This window comes from Cupressus sempervirens, chromosome 3 (assembly GCF_028749045.1).
Source record: "Cupressus sempervirens isolate cs-2001-9-10 chromosome 3, ASM2874904v1, whole genome shotgun sequence".
NCBI lineage: Eukaryota > Viridiplantae > Streptophyta > Pinopsida > Cupressales > Cupressaceae > Cupressus > Cupressus sempervirens.
In genome coordinates, this window is record NC_143120.1 from 570479313 (window position 1) to 570497789 (window position 18477).

Below are 18477 nucleotides of genomic sequence, written 5' to 3' on the forward strand. Positions count from 1 at the left end.
TAATTACAATACCATTTATCACTAACAGCTCAATTTCAATATTCCTCAATGAAACTATTTATAAAGGCAAATACAATGCATGGGAAAATCTCATTGGAATTAATTGAAGAAAAACCTATGTTTGTTTGCATGTACCAAATTAACTCCAAATTGATAACACAGCCCCTGTAGTAAATTGGTTGCTGGCATTTACAGTCCAGTTTTGTGTTGCAGCTCATGGAGAATGATGTCCATTTGTTTCTAAAGTTAGAAAATCTTGAATGAAGGCACTGGACATCAAAATGTGCCTCTTGAAACACTGGCCCTTCCACTTGAAATGCAGCATGTAACAATGTGTCCTGTCCTGTTTATTTCAGCGGCAGCCTCTACATTCCCAAACACAGACCCTCATTTAGCAGTGATCTACATTCATAGATCATTCACCCTCCCTGAGGTTGAATGCTGAATTCTTCTGCCAATTTGTTCACAATTTATAGCACGATGATGGTTCTGTAATGAGACACCTAAAAGCACAATTCACTGACATATCCAGCCAATTCAAAGTGCATAACTTAGTAGAATTCACAATTCCACAAGTTCCATTTCCCTGAAACCCTTGGATCCATTTCATCACAATCACAAATTCACAAAATGCATAATCAGATCCATCGAACTTTGAGTTTGAACATATCTACAAGCTTGAAGACAAATCGACCAGAGGCTTCAAAAACACACTAATCATATCTTGCAACATAACATAGATATTTGAATTGTATTTTCTTTTTGTTGCAATGTTTGAAATATAGTAGTTTATCATATTTCCCTCCAATAATAAGCGCCAAGTCACTTTATAATTTAATAAACATACGATGCACCTGAGCACACTTTATAATATAAAGTTTTATATTTAATAATTAATAAAACGAGATTTAATTAATGATTATGAATGAATTTAATAGCTCATTAAATTCTTGAAGGACTCATTTTAAATAAAGTTACTCACTGCCTGACCCAGACGCCAAGGTGCCCTACCAGGAAAAAGTCCCAAACTGTAAGAACTGCTGAAGTCCCCACAACTCCATTTTACTACCAACTGTTCAAGTGCCTTGCTTGGAATAGTAATTGAGACTTTCCCGAAATAGTAACTTCCTATTATTAGTAAGTGTGCAAATCTGACTCAAACAAAGAGCAATACTGAACATCTCTGACCACTCGAGTGGGAAAATAGCCTGAGGCTAGATCAACTGAAACCCTCAATCCACTAGACTAGCCTATGAGGGCCAATGATAGGCAAAACTAAATAAACTCTAATGCTCATGAAAAAGGGGATATTACAAATTCATTATATATAATCAAGATTTATATTACTATTATAATATTATTCATACACCAGTTATAACTCGTTATTAATTAAAATGATAAACATAAATTGATCATACGTTATGGTAATTATACTACTGCTAATTTTGATTGTACTTTCTATACAATAGTGTATTATCAATATCAATGTTACGTCCTAATTAGCATTCTTAACATACTAATTTTTCTCAGCGGTTTGCAACAGCAATAATGTATTATTTGTAAAACCTTACTATATTACAATTAACATTTATAGTATTCTAATATCTCATTATATTATTCGTACAATTTTAACTATCTATTTATAATACTTTATTAATAAAATACCATAAAAATGAATACTAATTTATGCTAATTAGTAGATATTATAATATTTATTAACATCATCACTAATTACATATGATTTAATACACTATCTTTTACTATGTATAATTACCATATTGATTTTATTTTCCTGATCTCATTCTTTTGTTGAATCCTCCTTTTAAGTTTCTTTTGGCACTTTTGCTCTTGGCTTCTGTTCTCATCCCTTTTCTTCCTTTTCCTTTTAATGATAGATCATGGAGTGCAATCTGAAATATTGATTGAAAAAATGTCTACACAGTTAAATCCAGAAGCACCTTTAAAGAACATACAAGTGGTTAGTTCTTGGGAATATGTAGGAGTTGTGAGTTCATCTGCCTCTCTGTAAGCTTTTTGAGAGTCCACTTACATAATATGTCATGAAGCTTCAAGATTCTCTGAAAATGTGCTCCATTTTCCAATTTCAGTTGACTCTTACATAGCACCAATTATGAGATGGGAGTCACCTTCATACAAAGTCTAAGAATCTTAAGCAATTTAGCTAGTTTCAAATCCTCTGCTAGTCCTCCCTTCTGCCATTTGATTGATGTGATGTTAGGCTGATTGATTGGGCTCTGACAAATGAATCCAGATCACTTCTAATAGCCCAACTTGCCCCTGCCACTTCCATATTGTCTACAGGTTCTGTTCAAGTTTATGTATGTGACACAAAACCCCTTTTGGTTTGGGGATGGTTCACATTTAATGTTGTTTCTTTTTTGTTTACTATTAGTGATTTCTTTACCGGGGGCTGACTTTGTTGCAGTCTTATCGTTACCAACTGGTCTTGTGTTAGATACATTGCAAATTTTAGATTATTAACCATATCATCTTTTGAGGTATGCGATTCGTTGCATCTTCCTTGCTTGATTAAAGAATTCTTTTATGTGTAAACTGTATCAGTACTTGTGTTAGATTCTTTCATGTACATTGTTCTTAACAGCTATTTGTTTCTTTTTGCCTGCTTTTGATCTTTTTCTTTCTTATATTAAGGTCTCACTAATTGATGTACCACTTGCTGCATGTGGGTTAAATTTCTCTTTACTTCCTTTCTTTTCATTTGAAAGTTACTTTAGTATCATTCATACTGATATTTTCTTCCAAGTTTGTTTTGACATTCTGTATTGTTTATTTCACTCACGCTAGCAAAAATTCCTGTGCATTTGGTTTGCGGAACTTGAAATAGTTGAAAATGATGGCACAAAGGAGACACTTACATAATAGAACTTTGTTGCTTGGCTTCATGCAGTCATTACTCCTTATCTTCAGACCTATTAAGTTTGCACTCACATTCACATTCGGCAACCTTCTTTCGCTAGCGAGGTTTGTAAACAATTGATTAGTTTTTGATAAAGTTTTTGATATGATTAGTTCATGATATAAAATTTAGCTATTTTGACGTGTATGATCCTATTAGCCATTATGTTATGTTTTCCATGACATCTTGTGTGCCTGAATAATCTCCTGTTGCACTACAGAGCACTGTTCTTTTATGTAGGCCTGTTGTTTGGACATGTAGAACACACAATTTGCCTGTTTCTGTGGCATATGACTAATTACCTAAATGATTTAGATTTGACATGTGAAATAGTATTTCAATAATTTTATCTTCACGATGTTCTCAGATTCTCTTGTTTGCTTGGATTTCTTAAATTCTGAATTTCTTTGCATTTTTCAATATTAATATTGTTATATTTTACCATACAGCACAGCATTTCTTGTAGGGCCCGTGCGACAGGTGAACATGATGTTTGATCCTGCACGGATCATTGCATCTGCTATATTTATTGGTAGCATTATTATTGCTCTAGTTTGTGCTCTTTATGTAAGTGATGCCATGCTTGTTTGTGAAATCATTCCTTTCAATATGACAGGAACTAGTCATTGTTACAGAATTTGAATCACTTGGCAAATGATTCTACATCCACAACCCAATTTCTACATTGGTAGCTAATCATTAGCATATATGCTGGTTGTTTTACAGATTCATAATAGGCTTCTAACACTTATAGCAATTATCGTTGAATTTTGTGCACTTATCTGGTAAGATAATACTTTACATATACTCTCGTTGTTTTTGTTATATTGGATCTTTCATTACATAGCAATTGCTTTATCATTGACATTTTTCAATACAAAGTATATTCACATGGTGGATTTATTTCAGTACAAGTTTTTGTTTTACATACAAGTTTTTAATGCGATTCTTATGGTAACTGATTGTGATGTCTCAACTACCGTATTTTGAAATTTTATTAATTTTTGCAAGTCAATAAATGTTCATTTTTGCTGATTTATTCACCAGGCTTTGTCAAACAATCTGTTTCACTTTCCCTTCCTTTGTGAAATTGGGATGGCTACCAATGTATCAGTTTTGATTTAGTTGTTATTATATTTGATGTTTCTCTAATTTTTCCTTCCATTCCAAGGTAGACAATTTTTTAAATGCATTTTCAAACGAATGTATAAATTGTTGTTGAAGAGATTCCAAATTAATGTAAATATGACATATAGATATGACTTTTTTTAAAGTTGCGTACATTGGTATGCTGGCCACAGCAGGCGAATGGGTTAGAGTTCTACATATGCATATGAATAAAGTTCCAACACACAAAACACTGAAAACTAGAAATTGAAAATTTGAAAGTGCTTTATAGGATTAAGTTGTTGCAACCATAGATTGCAAACTCTGCAAATATTCGCTGAGTTGTGGAGTAGTCATTATTTTGTCAGCTCCTCCAGTTTTGACAAGTTCAACTTTTGAGTTTTTGGAAATGCAGCGAAAACAAAGGTAAAAACGTAGATACAGGTCAAACATTGGTTAAAATGTGTTTTTCACTGGTTTTTCTTTTCTATTCTACCATGCATTTTCTCTTTGCACCCCCTATCATTGAGGTTCTTCAAAATCTGCCAGCCCTTCCTTATGGTTTAACTTGCCGAGTTTTTGTGAGTCATTTTGGGTTTGCCAAGAACTCTGTGAGTCAAAGTCTGTAAAATTTGGTAGCAATAATGGCATCTTATGATGTTTGAATCATAGCATAAACAGGTAATTTGTAAGAACACCTGCTGGTTTTAACTCTAACAAAAAACAAAATTGCCTTAATTGCAAGCTCTATCTCTCTGTCTTTGATTTTCAGATTGTTTTTGCTTGCTTGTAATGGTTTCAAATGAAGTTTAAATGCTTGCAAATGATTATTAAGATATCTGGGCAAAAAAATAATTTGTAAATACAATCCTTCTTGTGTTTTTGAATTCATACATATGATTTCCTTATTTAAAATGTAAACCTACAGCCAATGAACATTTTCACAAACACTTGGCATGCAATTTGTTAAGCTGATTATGAGCAATCTAGATATAGCATTTCTTCTAACATTTGGCGTGCATTCTTACACCTTTACATAAAATAAACCATCTACAATGTCAAATGCTATGCATGAAGTAAGAAATTAAATAACTAGTGAAACCTGTAGTAGCAAAATTTATTCAAATTGACATCCAAATTGATATTGCAGCCATGATGAAAGGAATAAAGCTAGGCAGCTAAGTTAGTGACTGAATTTTCTGTTCAAAACCCACATTTGCCAACCAAATGATTGACGACACCTTCCTAAATCCCACGCTGCTCACAAAGAGAGTGCGGCTGCCATTAATTCACTTCAAAGCACAGGTCAAGAAGTTACAATATGATTCCGATTTGTCTCTCAATTCTTTGTAAATAATCTGAATGCAAACTGTGATTTAATATCCTTCAATTCATCACCATTAATCTCAATCATGGCTAAGTTAGTAGTGGTTCACAAGAACCTACCTCTCATGAGAATGAAGGGTCCACTTAAAACTTACTGCATCTAGGTGATGCTCACATAGATGAAGCATTGGGCCTTCCCGGGAGGTCACCTATCCCAGTAGTACTCTGATGCAATTGTACTTTTTCACAGAGTTTCCTCCAAGGTTAAGCCCACTTAACTTGCCTACGTCATTTGTAAAAACTTCAGCTACTGTTGTACCTTATGAGCCATTCATCATAGAACCCCTTTAGCTCATCAGTTGGTAAGTAGGAGGCATTTTCCACAAGTAGTCAAATTATGGCATTTGCTATCAAGATTATAGCAGATTATAAGCAGATCTATTTGCAGAAGTTGGCACATTTATGAGCAGATTTTTGAAGGAGAATTATTGTGTTAGAGTTTGGTGCTTCTCCGTTGAAGAGATTAGTGTCGTTTGCTAGGTTGTTGCTCTATAACAGGGACAGATGTCTCTTGTGGGTTGTTTGCATACAAAGATATAAGGGGATTGGTGTCTTTTGTGGGTTGTTTTCCTGCAAAGATATATGGGGATCGGCATCTCTAATAGGTTGCTACCTTGTTGGTACACAAATGCCACTGCGAATGCTTTCTTTAGAATGACCTTGTTTATCCTATGAGCAATGACAACTTTGCTGACAGTTGAAGAGACTGCAACTAGATCATGATCAAATTGCAATCTTCCTTTGCGTTTGAGAAGAACAGCTTCCTTGTACGATGGGGGTATTTGCATTGTTGTGTTCTTTTCACCTAAAAGTACAAAAAGGGGAAAGCTAACACTAAAAGAGACTAGGTAGTGGAAACTTATTGGTAGGCATACGAGTGCCGAATACAACTTCATGATTGGTGACAATTACAATAGGGGTTTACAATAATCAATTTGGATATATAATGGTGATGAAAGGAGGGAAACATATTTCTACATACAAAGAAACAAGTTGTGTTAGCACCTTCAAGCCAAAATACTAGGGTAAGAATGTGTTTCATCTTCAGTTGAATTAAAGAGTAATAGATCATAAGTACACAAAGATATTAACAATTTGACATATGATAAATTGATGATATCATAAACATATTCAAGACATACGAATCAAATATATTCCTGAGTTTCCTTGTTGTAAAAGTCCCCCCTTTACATTACAATTTGCCTTGTATGTATAGACTCACAAAATAACTACCTTCTTTTCTAGGCTAGTTACTAACTTAATTTTGCATAATTTGAACAAGGTTATTAACTTTACGAATTTCGCGCAAAAATATTCAACTACTTAACCTTGACTGGAAGTGACAAATGTCACTATTTACAAAAAATGGCAAAGTTAAAACTTATTGCATCATAGAGAGAACAAAATATTAGTCTCGTCAAAGTGGAATGTATCTTGTAATAGAAACCAACATGTTCTTCAATTAAATCTACTCCAAGTCCAACTTGCAAAGTTGTTTCTTTTGTGCAATCAAATATCCGTAGTTAAACACATCACCACTAAGAATATGTAATGTACTCTTTTTGGGATATTAGAAAATTAAAAGCCAAATTCATAAGATATTAAAAGTGACATATTTGGAGCTTAATGAAATTAATAAAAGTCATTTTAATATTGAAAAGAGGATAAAAAGGTGACAAAGAGGAAGACAACAAAAGACAACAAGGGGAATGTGAAGAGTCACCAAGGTGTGCTTAAAAGAAGAAAGAGGAGCTCATTTAAGCATGCTTGGATATGTTTGATTTTTATTTCTCTTGAAGAGATTTGAGAAGCTTTGAGCTTTTATTTCTGAATCCGGAGGATGGAAACCTTTAAGCTTCTTGTTGAATTGGACAGAAACCGGCTCATTTTTAGAGTGGGTTTTGACAAAGCTCACATTGTAATACACACTTATTTCTTGTTATCCAATCACCTTGTAGTTTTTGTATTTAAGATTAGATTATGTTATTGTACTGTTGAACAAAAATGCAATAACATTGTTGAGTATATTATACCTGGGTATTTTCTGTTGTTTGCTGGTTAATCTGACATATATATTATTTGTTTACATTTCTGAATTGTTTCAGAGAAATTTGGAAAAATATCTGGTTGGGGATATTTCAGTGGTATTAGAGCTGATTTTTCTACCAACCTGTGAAGTAAAGGATTTTATCAGAAGGGTTTTATTCAAGAGGATTTACAAAATTTGCGAGATTGGTAGAAGTCTTCAATCAGAACATAAATTGATAGGGAGTTGGTTTGATTCACAAATATTATCCAAAGATTTAACATTGAAGGATTTTTAAGATTTAACTCTGCATTATTTGTTTGACAAAGACACATGAACACGAGGGTAGTAAGACTCCTTTGTTTGAAGGATACTGGAAAGCATCAGTGTGGAATGAGGCAGCAAGCAATGGTAAGGGTCATGAAGGCTTTATGATTCTAGTAAAAGAAAGAGTAGGATGTGTCATCCAATTGGAAAAAGAAGATAGTAACAAGCAGTAATTATGGTTCAAAATTATGGAATAAAACAATCTTCTTAGGCTCGCTGCATGTTACTTTGCTCCACAGGTTTCTAATATCTATAAGAACTGTGGTTTGGATCATAAAGAGCCCTATGCTGCTCTAAAGAAAGATGTAGTAGTGTTTTCGCAGTAGGGGGGTGTTCTTCTTGTTGGGGATTTCAATGCTAGAACAACAAATTACCAAGCTAGCATATTTTGGCACAATGCTAACATCAAACCAATTTGGCTCACAAAAAAAGAGTAAACATCATTGGGAAAGAGTATCAGATGACACTAGAGGCTACAACCATTTTGGAGAGGAATTGATTACCCTATGTGGTACTTGTGATTTAATAATTTGCAATGGAGTGGATAGATGGTCAAAATCAAACATTTTCACTTGCAATACCTACAACAGGGCCAACATGGTTGATTATGCTATTTGTTCGCATAATTTATATGATAGAATTGAAGAAGTGGTGATTGGGGAACACGTGGAATCTTAATTCAGATCATAGACTACTGCACAAAAAAAATTTGAAGTGGGGAAGGGCTAGGCAACCTAAGACAAAAGACCATTGTTCTCTTCAGCCACCCTTACAGGGTAAAATTTTGTTGACTCTTGAAAATAAGGACATCCTTCAGACTGCACTTGAGGGATTGTACAAGGCAGAGGGAAGGCATGTGCATGACATCAATAGCCAATCATTATCTAATCTCATTCATATGGCTCTCTCCAAGTGCAAAAGAACAAAGTAGTGAAAATCTGAAACAAACTGTTTTCCAACCAATGCTTGGTTTGATCAGGAATGCAAAGTGGTCAGGAGAAAGCTAAGAGAGTCTAGCAAAACTAGCATTGACATTAAAGTCTACAAGAATACTCTAAAGAAGAAAAAAATTGAGTTTATGATCACAAGGAGAGAAGAGTTAATCTTTCTTAGTAAAAATAATCCCAAACTTTTTTTGAGAGAATTTCAACCAAGAAAGAAAAAAACTGAAAATAATATTACAGCCACTCAATGGTTTGAGTATGTCAAGCAACTTTATGAAAAGGATGATGGTGTGGACTCACCACGCTTGGTCAAGAATGCAGATGCTCTTTTTAGTATACAAGAGGTTGAGAGGGGTATTAAGATGTTAGGCACCGGTAAGGCAAAGGACGTGGCAGAGCTCCAAACAGAGTATCTCAAATGGAGCATGGAAACTCATTCACCTCTCAATACGAGAATCTTCAACAATCAGCCAACATGGGTTTCCTAGTGATTGGACGACTAACCTCATCATACCCTTTTACAAGAGTGGTGAGGTTAACAATCCCTCTAGTTATAGGACCATAATGATCAACCCCCTATTTGCAAAACTTTTTGGCAGCATGGTAGAAAGCAGAATCAGCAAATAGGCTGAGGAGAACCACACACGTGCTAGAAGTCAAGCGGGTTTTAGGCCAATTCATTCAACTATTGACCATGGCATCACCCTGAGGCACATTATTAAAAAAGCATGGGAGGGAAAGAATGAGGTTTTCTGTTGCTTTGTTGACTTTAAAAAGGCTTTTGACACTGTCACTAGGGGCAAGCTTTGGACTAGGATGGAAGAATTGGGTATCCCTACGAATCTCAAAGTTGCTATTCATAGGATGTATGAAGAAGCAGGAGTTAAAATTAGAACTTCAGAAGGCATTTCAGAGTGTTTTAGGAGTGATATTGGGGTCAAGTAGTGCTGTCCGCTTTCACTAACTCTATTCGGCATATACATTGACAAACTTGAAGAATGTTTAGACATGCAAAATGGTGAGGGTATCTAGTTAGGCGAGTTTGTGATAAGGATGCTCTTGTATGCAAACGATCTCATTTTGATTGCCAAATCCGCCCATGGTTTGCAAGATCATTTACTTTCACTCGAGCACTTTTGCAAAATGGTTGGGATGCAGGTTAACATCAACAAGACTAAAGTTATGATATTTTCTAAAAGAAAATAAATTCTATTTTGCATTTCAGTCCTACAATGGAGACAAATTGAGATGATCCAAAAACGCTAGATTACAAGCAAGTTTTGAATCAAAAGCACGGTCCCATATGATATCATGCTTTGTGAAGTGGGGGCTATACCTATTGAGGCCAATGCTTAGCCCACCTCATTGACTATCTTAAAAAAATTGAAAAAATGGATGCAAGTAGATGGCCTAAAGTGGTCTTTGATGATATTTGTGTAAACCTAAAAAGACTTGGATGCAACAAAACATCAAGTGGATGAGCAAATGGGATATTTATTCCAACATGTGTCCCCCAAACAATAAAGAAATAAAAGTATTTGTTACGAAGAAATTCCATAAGAGAAATTGGGGAAAAGGGCTTGGTAGGAAAAAGACTTACTACCTCAACAAATTCAATCCCACATGTGACCAATGCCAAAAGGAGTGTATAGCATAGTACCCAGAATCGCCTAAAAATCGCCCAAATCGCCCAAATTGTGATAAGATTCATGCTTGGCGATTTTTTCTAAATCGTGAATTGCGGGAGCTGATTTTTTTGGGTGAATCACCTAAATCGCTAATTCATGGTAAACATTGCTAGAATCTTTGCTGTGAATCGGCCACGACAGCTAGGAAGTTGACTTGAAAATTATTTATCGCTAGAATCTTTGCTGTGAATCGGCTGCGACAGCTAGGAAGTTGACTTGCATCATTTTGGCGGCATAGTAATTCAACAAGGAAATGTTGTATCTGTACAGCAGAAAGATATTGAGGAAGCAGGAGTTAAAAAAAAAAAAAAAAACGACGACAAATAAAAAATGTTCAAAATGCATAATGGACGATGCCCAAGGGAAGTGAAAGACATAATTAGATAGTAAAACATCAGCGGTTGCCAGAAAGAGTGTGGGATCAGAAGAAAATCACAAAAATACTGTGTTCCATGCAGTTTTGTGTGGGTTTCAGAGTGCTAATTTGGTCTTGGCAGTGGGGGCGCTGCCCCTTATCCCCGCTGGGGGTGTTGCCCCTTAGACCCCTAGTCATTGCGGTTATCAATCATGGGAAGTCTAACCAGTTGATGAGACCTGAAGTTGCTGCAAGCATGGAGTGTTTGTAGTGGAGAGAACAACAGAGCAAGCCTTTTGAGAGGGGTGATATGCTTTGAAGCACTTGGAGTAAGTTTTGGACGTGAAGCTATCTTATAATAACTAAGGCAGCTATCTTATAAAAACTCTTTACCCCATGTGTTAAACACAAACTTCTATGTTTATGTATGTTAAGTTTTAACTTCTATTTGATGATGTTATAGTGTGTTTAAGTTATTTTCAATAAAGGGTGCATGAAATAAATTTTAAATTGTTAAAATCTCTAAATTTAAAGGGTTTTTTCAAATTTGCCGATTCATCGCCAATTCATTGCCAATTCATGATTCGATTTGGCCTTACCGATTCTGATTCTCATTACTTTGGTATAGAGGCCAACATACTGTAGACAGCTAAGATTCTTATTGCACAACTAAGGACCAACTCTCATCAATTCCGATGTGAGACTGGTCAGTGGAAGAGACCAAAAGAGCTCTGGGAAGAGAGAATATGCATGTTTTGCAATTCCAGGAAGGTGAAAACCAAACAACACTTCATTATAGAATGTGAAGCATGCATAGAGAGCATGGTCAAATTTGTGGATTTCCTATCTGACAAGTCTTGGTACAACCTATCCAACAAGGAGAACATTGAGAAGTCTGGTGGGCTCATCATCAACCTACACAAAAAGCGAACTGAATTAACAAAGTTGGTGTAGCAGCCTTGTGGACGACCTTGTGGACATTAAAATCTCATCTATCTACTAGAAGGTTTGACAGAAGGATTAATTTATCCTGTGGGAGCTGCCTTTGTGCTATTTCTAAGATTCATCCTGGGAGTTGAAAATTGTCGTGAGTTAGCTTCACTATGAGAAGCAACCATTCAGGGGTATGAATTCTATAAGTAGGTTGCGATGAAGCCTCAGTCGAATATTAGAGTTCAATACTATTTGCCAACAATTATTACATTAAAATGTCTATTGTGGATATTGTTTATGGGTTGAACATTAGCCAAAAGCAAAGTTTGGACAAATATTTGTGAATGAAGCCGTAGGTCATGGACAGAGGTTTAAAAAACAAATGATTATTTCATTCAGACTTTTCCTTTACAAATTTGGCTGTGCGTCTAGAGCCTTTTATGAGGAGGATATTTTTTCACCATATTTTAATGATTCTGACTTTTTACAACTCTTTTGCTGAAGAATTAAACATTTAATTAAAGAGTTATGCCACTGATGTTAATTTAAGTCAGGCAAAGCATATTCTTGCCTCAAATCTTATAATAAGAATTGGTATTCATATCATTAGGAGACTTTGGTGATATATTCGAGCCAAATAATTTAATTCCGCCAAATTAAATTGGAACCTTAGTCAAATTGATTAATTTGGGGCTCAAACTTATAGTTGAAGATGATAATAATTATTTGCAAGTAGATCAAATAGGATTGTGGGTATGTAATGAAGTTTGGTGCTGAATATTAATATTGAGGGATTACTCCATTGTTGTGAAAGAAGTAGGTGTGTAATGTGGTCTTGTGCAATGGTTGCATTGTTAGATGTGGAGCATTTTGAGTTCAAGTGAATTTTTCTTCGTGAGGACATTTTGTGTCCTAGCATGAACCATCTTTAATAAGAATATCGATGCCATTGTGAATAGATTTCGATGCCAAATGGGAAATATTGGACCACAGAAGGAATGAAACTTTGAGCGAAGGCCCAACCCATTAGGAATTAGAGAGTGCTTGTGTGTTGTCTAATGTGAAGGAAGAATATGTGACGACACCCGATTTCCAATAGCTCAAGTTGAGATACTTTATCTTCTGTAGAATTGATTAGAATTTGTGGCTCCATAGAAGCAGATATTGCCGTTACAAAAAATTTCAGAGGTCTATTAGTAAAACCAATATTCAAAATGTTATATTGCTGTGTATGATTCTATCAGAGATGGTCTATGGCATGAGTTAAATTGAATTTATTAAGCTTGTAGGGCATAAAATGATTTTTGGAAAGTAACAATTGGAAGAATTGTAATGGTTTGATAAAAGTTCTCAATTTGAGTTGTGTATTATTGGACTCTAGTTAATGCTTGAGTGGCATAACTATTATTTGAGCTTTAAAGGTGTCGTTACTAAGACAGGGACAAACGCTTGGTGCTTATTGATAAAGAAAAATAAAATTATAGATGTAATGATAGCCTAGGAATATTGGCGCATGAGAACGTTATTTCTAGACAAAGATTTTGAAAAAAGAAATAATGACATGAGTGTTAAAGCAACTAAGATCGTTTATGCAAATGTATAATCATTGCCATTGTAATTGATGATTTCCAAATGCAGATTTGAATATAAATATGAGAGGAGACATGTCTCTTCAAGAGACATGAAGAGACATGTCTCTATAGTTAATCACCATTTAGTGTATAACTATATGTATAACTCATCTTTAACATATATATAATATTATTATATTATTATGTAATAATATATAATGCATAATAAATATAATACATATTATAATACATATATCATATATATTATATATATAAGATATATAATGCATAATATATAATATATATAATATATATAAGATACTTATCTTAAGGACAATTTATCTCAATGAGGTAGCTTTAATAAAATCAATCCAACAGAGGCTACAACAAAGTCATGCCTCATAACTTATGTAAGTCATAGACACACACACACACACACATACATACACATACATACATATATATATTCTTATCAGTAATATGAGACATAAAACAATGTTTATATAAATCATGAATACAAATATTCGATGTAATGAGTTTATCACTTCGACTGATGCTATACTTCAACACTCCCTCTTAGCAAGGGAGAAGTAACAAAAACATTTTATGAGACATCAGAATCAGGATATCTATACATGACATATTATCTAACTTTAACACTCTGAAATAGTGACTTGTCAAATAACTATAATCACAATGTTATGAACACTATCTTAACATATATTATGATCTCTAATTGTCCAAAACAATATCTAGAGTAATCATAATGGATGTGTTATCTACAATCTCTAATTGTCTGAAACAATATCTAGAGATGTCCATGATAACATAATAGATTCGTTACTTATGATCTCTAATTGTCCGAAACAATATCTAGAGATGTCCATGGTAACATAATGGATTCGTTATCTATGATCTCTAATTGTCCGAAACAATATCTAGAGATGTCCATGATAACAGGGCTATCATTTGCAAGATCATCACCTTACAAACAATTACCTTTTGTTTGTTCGTTATCATGGTGTCTGACAAAATCTGGCCCAAAGAACCATGATAACAGGTGGACCATTTATAAGATTGTCACCTTATAATGGTTACCTTCTGTTTATATATGTTAATGAAAGATCGTCACCTTTCATTACATATCATATGTGAAATAGTAACCACCATGAACCAAATCAGAGGGTGATACAAAGGGTTTTCACCTCATACTTCTCTCATGGAGGAGAGCATATTATAAAGGATTTCCCTTACAACTTCTTCTCATAGAGAGATATCATCCACAAAGAATTGCATCTCAAATTTTCTCCCTCTGAACATCGATCCTAGGAAGTCAGGTCCTCTAGTTACTTCCTCATAAATTCTCTTCACCCAAGGATGCTTGTAAAACTCACTCTAAATCAGTTGTCTGATTTTCTGGTAATAATTCATCACTTCCTCATGATATACGTACGAGTAGGCCCATCAACATCAATGTAGTCACCCATATGTATTTCTCGACTCCCTCTAAGTATCAATCTTCTAAACTCTTGTGTTTCCTTAGAAGAAGTGTTATACTCCCTCTTAATGTAAAAGGATCTCATAATTTCAATCATCAAAGATGTTTGCTTCAAGAGCCTCACTTCATCCATCTTGGGGTCTTTGGAGCTACTATCATTAGATTGAGTCTACACAATATTTGGTAGCATGTGTAAAGTACCAACCTTCTTTTCCTGTAAGAACATCCTCAAACATAAAGGAAAAGATCAAGTCAACTAACCCTTATAGTATGTATAGAATTACAAATAAGTGAGAGACTACAATAAGTAAGTAAATATAATACTCAAGGATAGTAAATATTTATTTGTACATCGATGTTCTTGATACAAGATGCTCCAATGAAGGTCCATATGCAAAAAACCAGCAAATGCCTCCAATAGGGAATGGAACATTGGTTAAGGTAATCATTCACTCCCACAATGTAAATTCCTACTTATTCCATTGTTTAGAATTTCCAGTTACTCATCTTCCCTTTTACTTCTATTCAATGGTATTCCATATGGACTTGCAGATTCATCTAATATTATTTCCACTACATTTAATGAGTGGACAACCTTATTTTAGGTGGTTGTAGATTTATGTAAATATGGGTATCGAATAGTGCTATAACTCTCCTTGTACTGAGGTGACAAATCTGTTATAACTCTGATTCTCAAGCAGATGACAGGAGCTGAAAAGGGGATAAGTTTTACTGGAGTATATTTAAAATCTTGCACTACAAGGTGAATTCCATATGTCTGATTTACATCCCAATAATTTATCCTTCTCTGGCATTCTCAGATTGATATGAAGTAGCTACTGATAATACTTCTCTTTATCTCTGTTTTCTGGTTGTCATTTCTTTCCCAAGTACGTTAGTATATTTCCTTATTATGTCTAGTCTTTCTATTTGCTTTATGTCGCGAGGCTAATTTGGATTGCTATTAAGATATCTTCATAATTCAAATCCTCATACTTTGCCTAATATTTCTCCCACTAATTAGATATAGGATGTCTCATGTATAATTGTATTTGTTTTATATTATAATCTGAACTTCACTGTCATTCATTCCCTATATTCTATCTGAGACACTTCTGATTGTCTTTTTATTCTTATGCCAGTTGTTCAAATATACAGATTCGATGGATAAAATGGAACTGAGGTCTAATCTTAATTGTTGTCCATACAGATCTGGAGGTTGTTATCTCCCTCCCATTCAATAGACATTTGATTGTCTATGACAATGGATCTGTCAAATGGGTATTAAACTTTTAGTCGATCCCACTATGTAGTTCTGCGATTCGTTTCAATATATATGTTCTGATGTATATTCTCTTGCAGGTATAAATGATGTATATGTTTCTATATCACAATAGAATTATGCTTGTTGTTTATAACACTGTGACCTCTATTGTGATCTATGAGCTGTTGCCTCCAAAACTGGATGAAATTTATCTGTTGCAATCACAATATCTCCATATATATGTGCGTGAATTTTTCACAATATAATCTGTAGAGTCGATGCACTTTATTGATCTGAATGCTCAGTTTTGTCGTGTTCTTTATATGCAATACAAGTTCAGGTCTCATGATGCTCTACAATGGCTGTGAGAGACTCTACAGTAAATAGAATGATGTCAGATTTGACTATGCCGAGTTAAACAAATTGGAAGAGCTGTCAACTAGTGCAGAAGGAATTAAGACTTATTTTAATTGATTGATATCTGTTCTTGACTTATACGGGGTTCGATTTTATCTTATTCTTGCAAGATTAAAGACTTTCAATGCATATTAATTCCAACTCAGCGTTTATGTCATTTTGTCTCCTCCACTGAGTATAAAGAGTATATACACATGCTAAATATTGTTGCAGACATGAGCATTGGTCAATGAAAGGTCATTGTTTTCTCTGTTAGGAGATAGTTCATTTTTAATCTCTTGATGGAATGATTTTGTCTTGCCTTGCAATCCGCAGTATTTGAAGTGCTGCCAATGATGCCACCATCTATTTGTAAGTCCTAGTGTGGCATTATAGACTAACACTCTCGTCTTTGTGCATATCTAATCTTGGTATTGTTGATGGTAGTCGCATCCTTTCTTCGATGGGAGGATAGACTTTGTCTTAATCACTTGTTTGCAAGAGTTATCTATCGATCCAAGTATTTATAGTATACAACATAAATTCTAATGATCTTTGTTCACATCTTAATCGCTTTGAAGCATCGCTATTTTGATGATAATAATTTATCGATGATTATCAAAATGATTAAATGTATTTCATTGACTGACAATCTTTTGGTGTTTCTTCTACTTTGTTCCTCTTATATTTATATGCCCTGTGAAGCTTTGACCTGTGAAGTCTTACGGAAGAGATTTAGTTTGACGACACTATTCTATACACTTAAAAAAATTTCATTCATCCAAATGTATGTCCTTCCCTATTCTGTTCATATCTCCCTACTTGGACGTCGGTGTTGACAATAGCTATCACACTCTTGTGTACATATAAATGTAGTGATGATTTTTGTACTCAATGTGAAGCAGGGTTCATTAATTACTGTCATCGGTGGTATTTGGATTTCCTTCTCTGCCATCTTCCTTTGATTAGTCGTTCACGCCATTCCTCAACTATTGTCTCTTCTTAATATCAACCTTTCCTACATTTGCAGTCTTGCTCTGATACCATGTTAAAGTAACTAAGATCGTTTCTGCAAATGTATAATCATTGCCATTGTAATTGATGATTTCCAAATGTAGATTTGAATATAAATATGAGAGGAGGAGACATGTCTCTATAGTTAATCACCATTTAGTTTATAAATAACTATAAGTCATCTTTAACATATATATAATATTAATATATTAACCATATATGTAATATAATATAATATTATTATATTATTATATAATAATATATAATGCATAATATATATTATATATATGAGATATCTTAAGGACAATTTATCATCAATGAGGTAGCTTTAATAAAATCAATCCAACAGAGGCTACAACAAAGTCATGTCCCGTAACTTATGTAAGTCTCACACACACACACACACACACATATTCTTATTAGTAATATGAGACATAAAACAATGTTCATATAAATCATGAATACAAATACTCAATGTAATGAGTATATCACTTCAATTGATGCTATACTTCAACAATAAGAAGGCTTCCGGGAATTCTGAGATCGCAGGTACTGCTATAGAGGAATCCTAGGCCATCAATAATTTTTGGGATTTGTAGACAGAACTTGCATTAGGATTAAGCTTGAATTGCAAGGATTGCTGACGGAATCTTGGAGGTTAAAACTTGCTGCTTGAAGTGAAGACGGGCCTAACACTAATTCTGTTGCTGAATGATGAAGAACATTAAGCTGGGCAAATAAGATTGTTGGATGATTCTCTCATCTTGGTCTAGACAAGTTTCAACAGGGGATATGTCTTGTGTAATGACCTTTACTCAAAGGTCACTAAAAACTCTTAATACTGAACTATGCAATTACGTCAAACACTTGGCATGTAGTCTGAACTGTGCAATGTAACATACTGAATATGTGCTAAGCAATTTCATCAAACACTTGGCAAGCAATCAACTACACTGCTGAGATATAAAATGCTTATAATTCCACCCTACTCCATGATACCCAAACAGTGCCAATATATATATATACGCTT

At 34.3% G+C, this 18477-nt stretch overlaps 1 protein-coding gene across 1 annotated transcript in view; it reads left to right on the top strand.

Moving 5' to 3' along the window:
• Window positions 1-18477, top strand: part of LOC149567704 (uncharacterized) — a 109431-nt gene that overhangs the window by 39156 nt on the left and 51798 nt on the right. The window contains exons 3-5 of the mRNA XM_089820964.1: window positions 2930-3003; window positions 3388-3505; window positions 3665-3723. Of these exons, the coding sequence (XP_089677090.1) occupies window positions 2930-3003; window positions 3388-3505; window positions 3665-3723 (251 nt within the window). The remainder of the gene's footprint in view (window positions 1-2929; window positions 3004-3387; window positions 3506-3664; window positions 3724-18477) is intronic.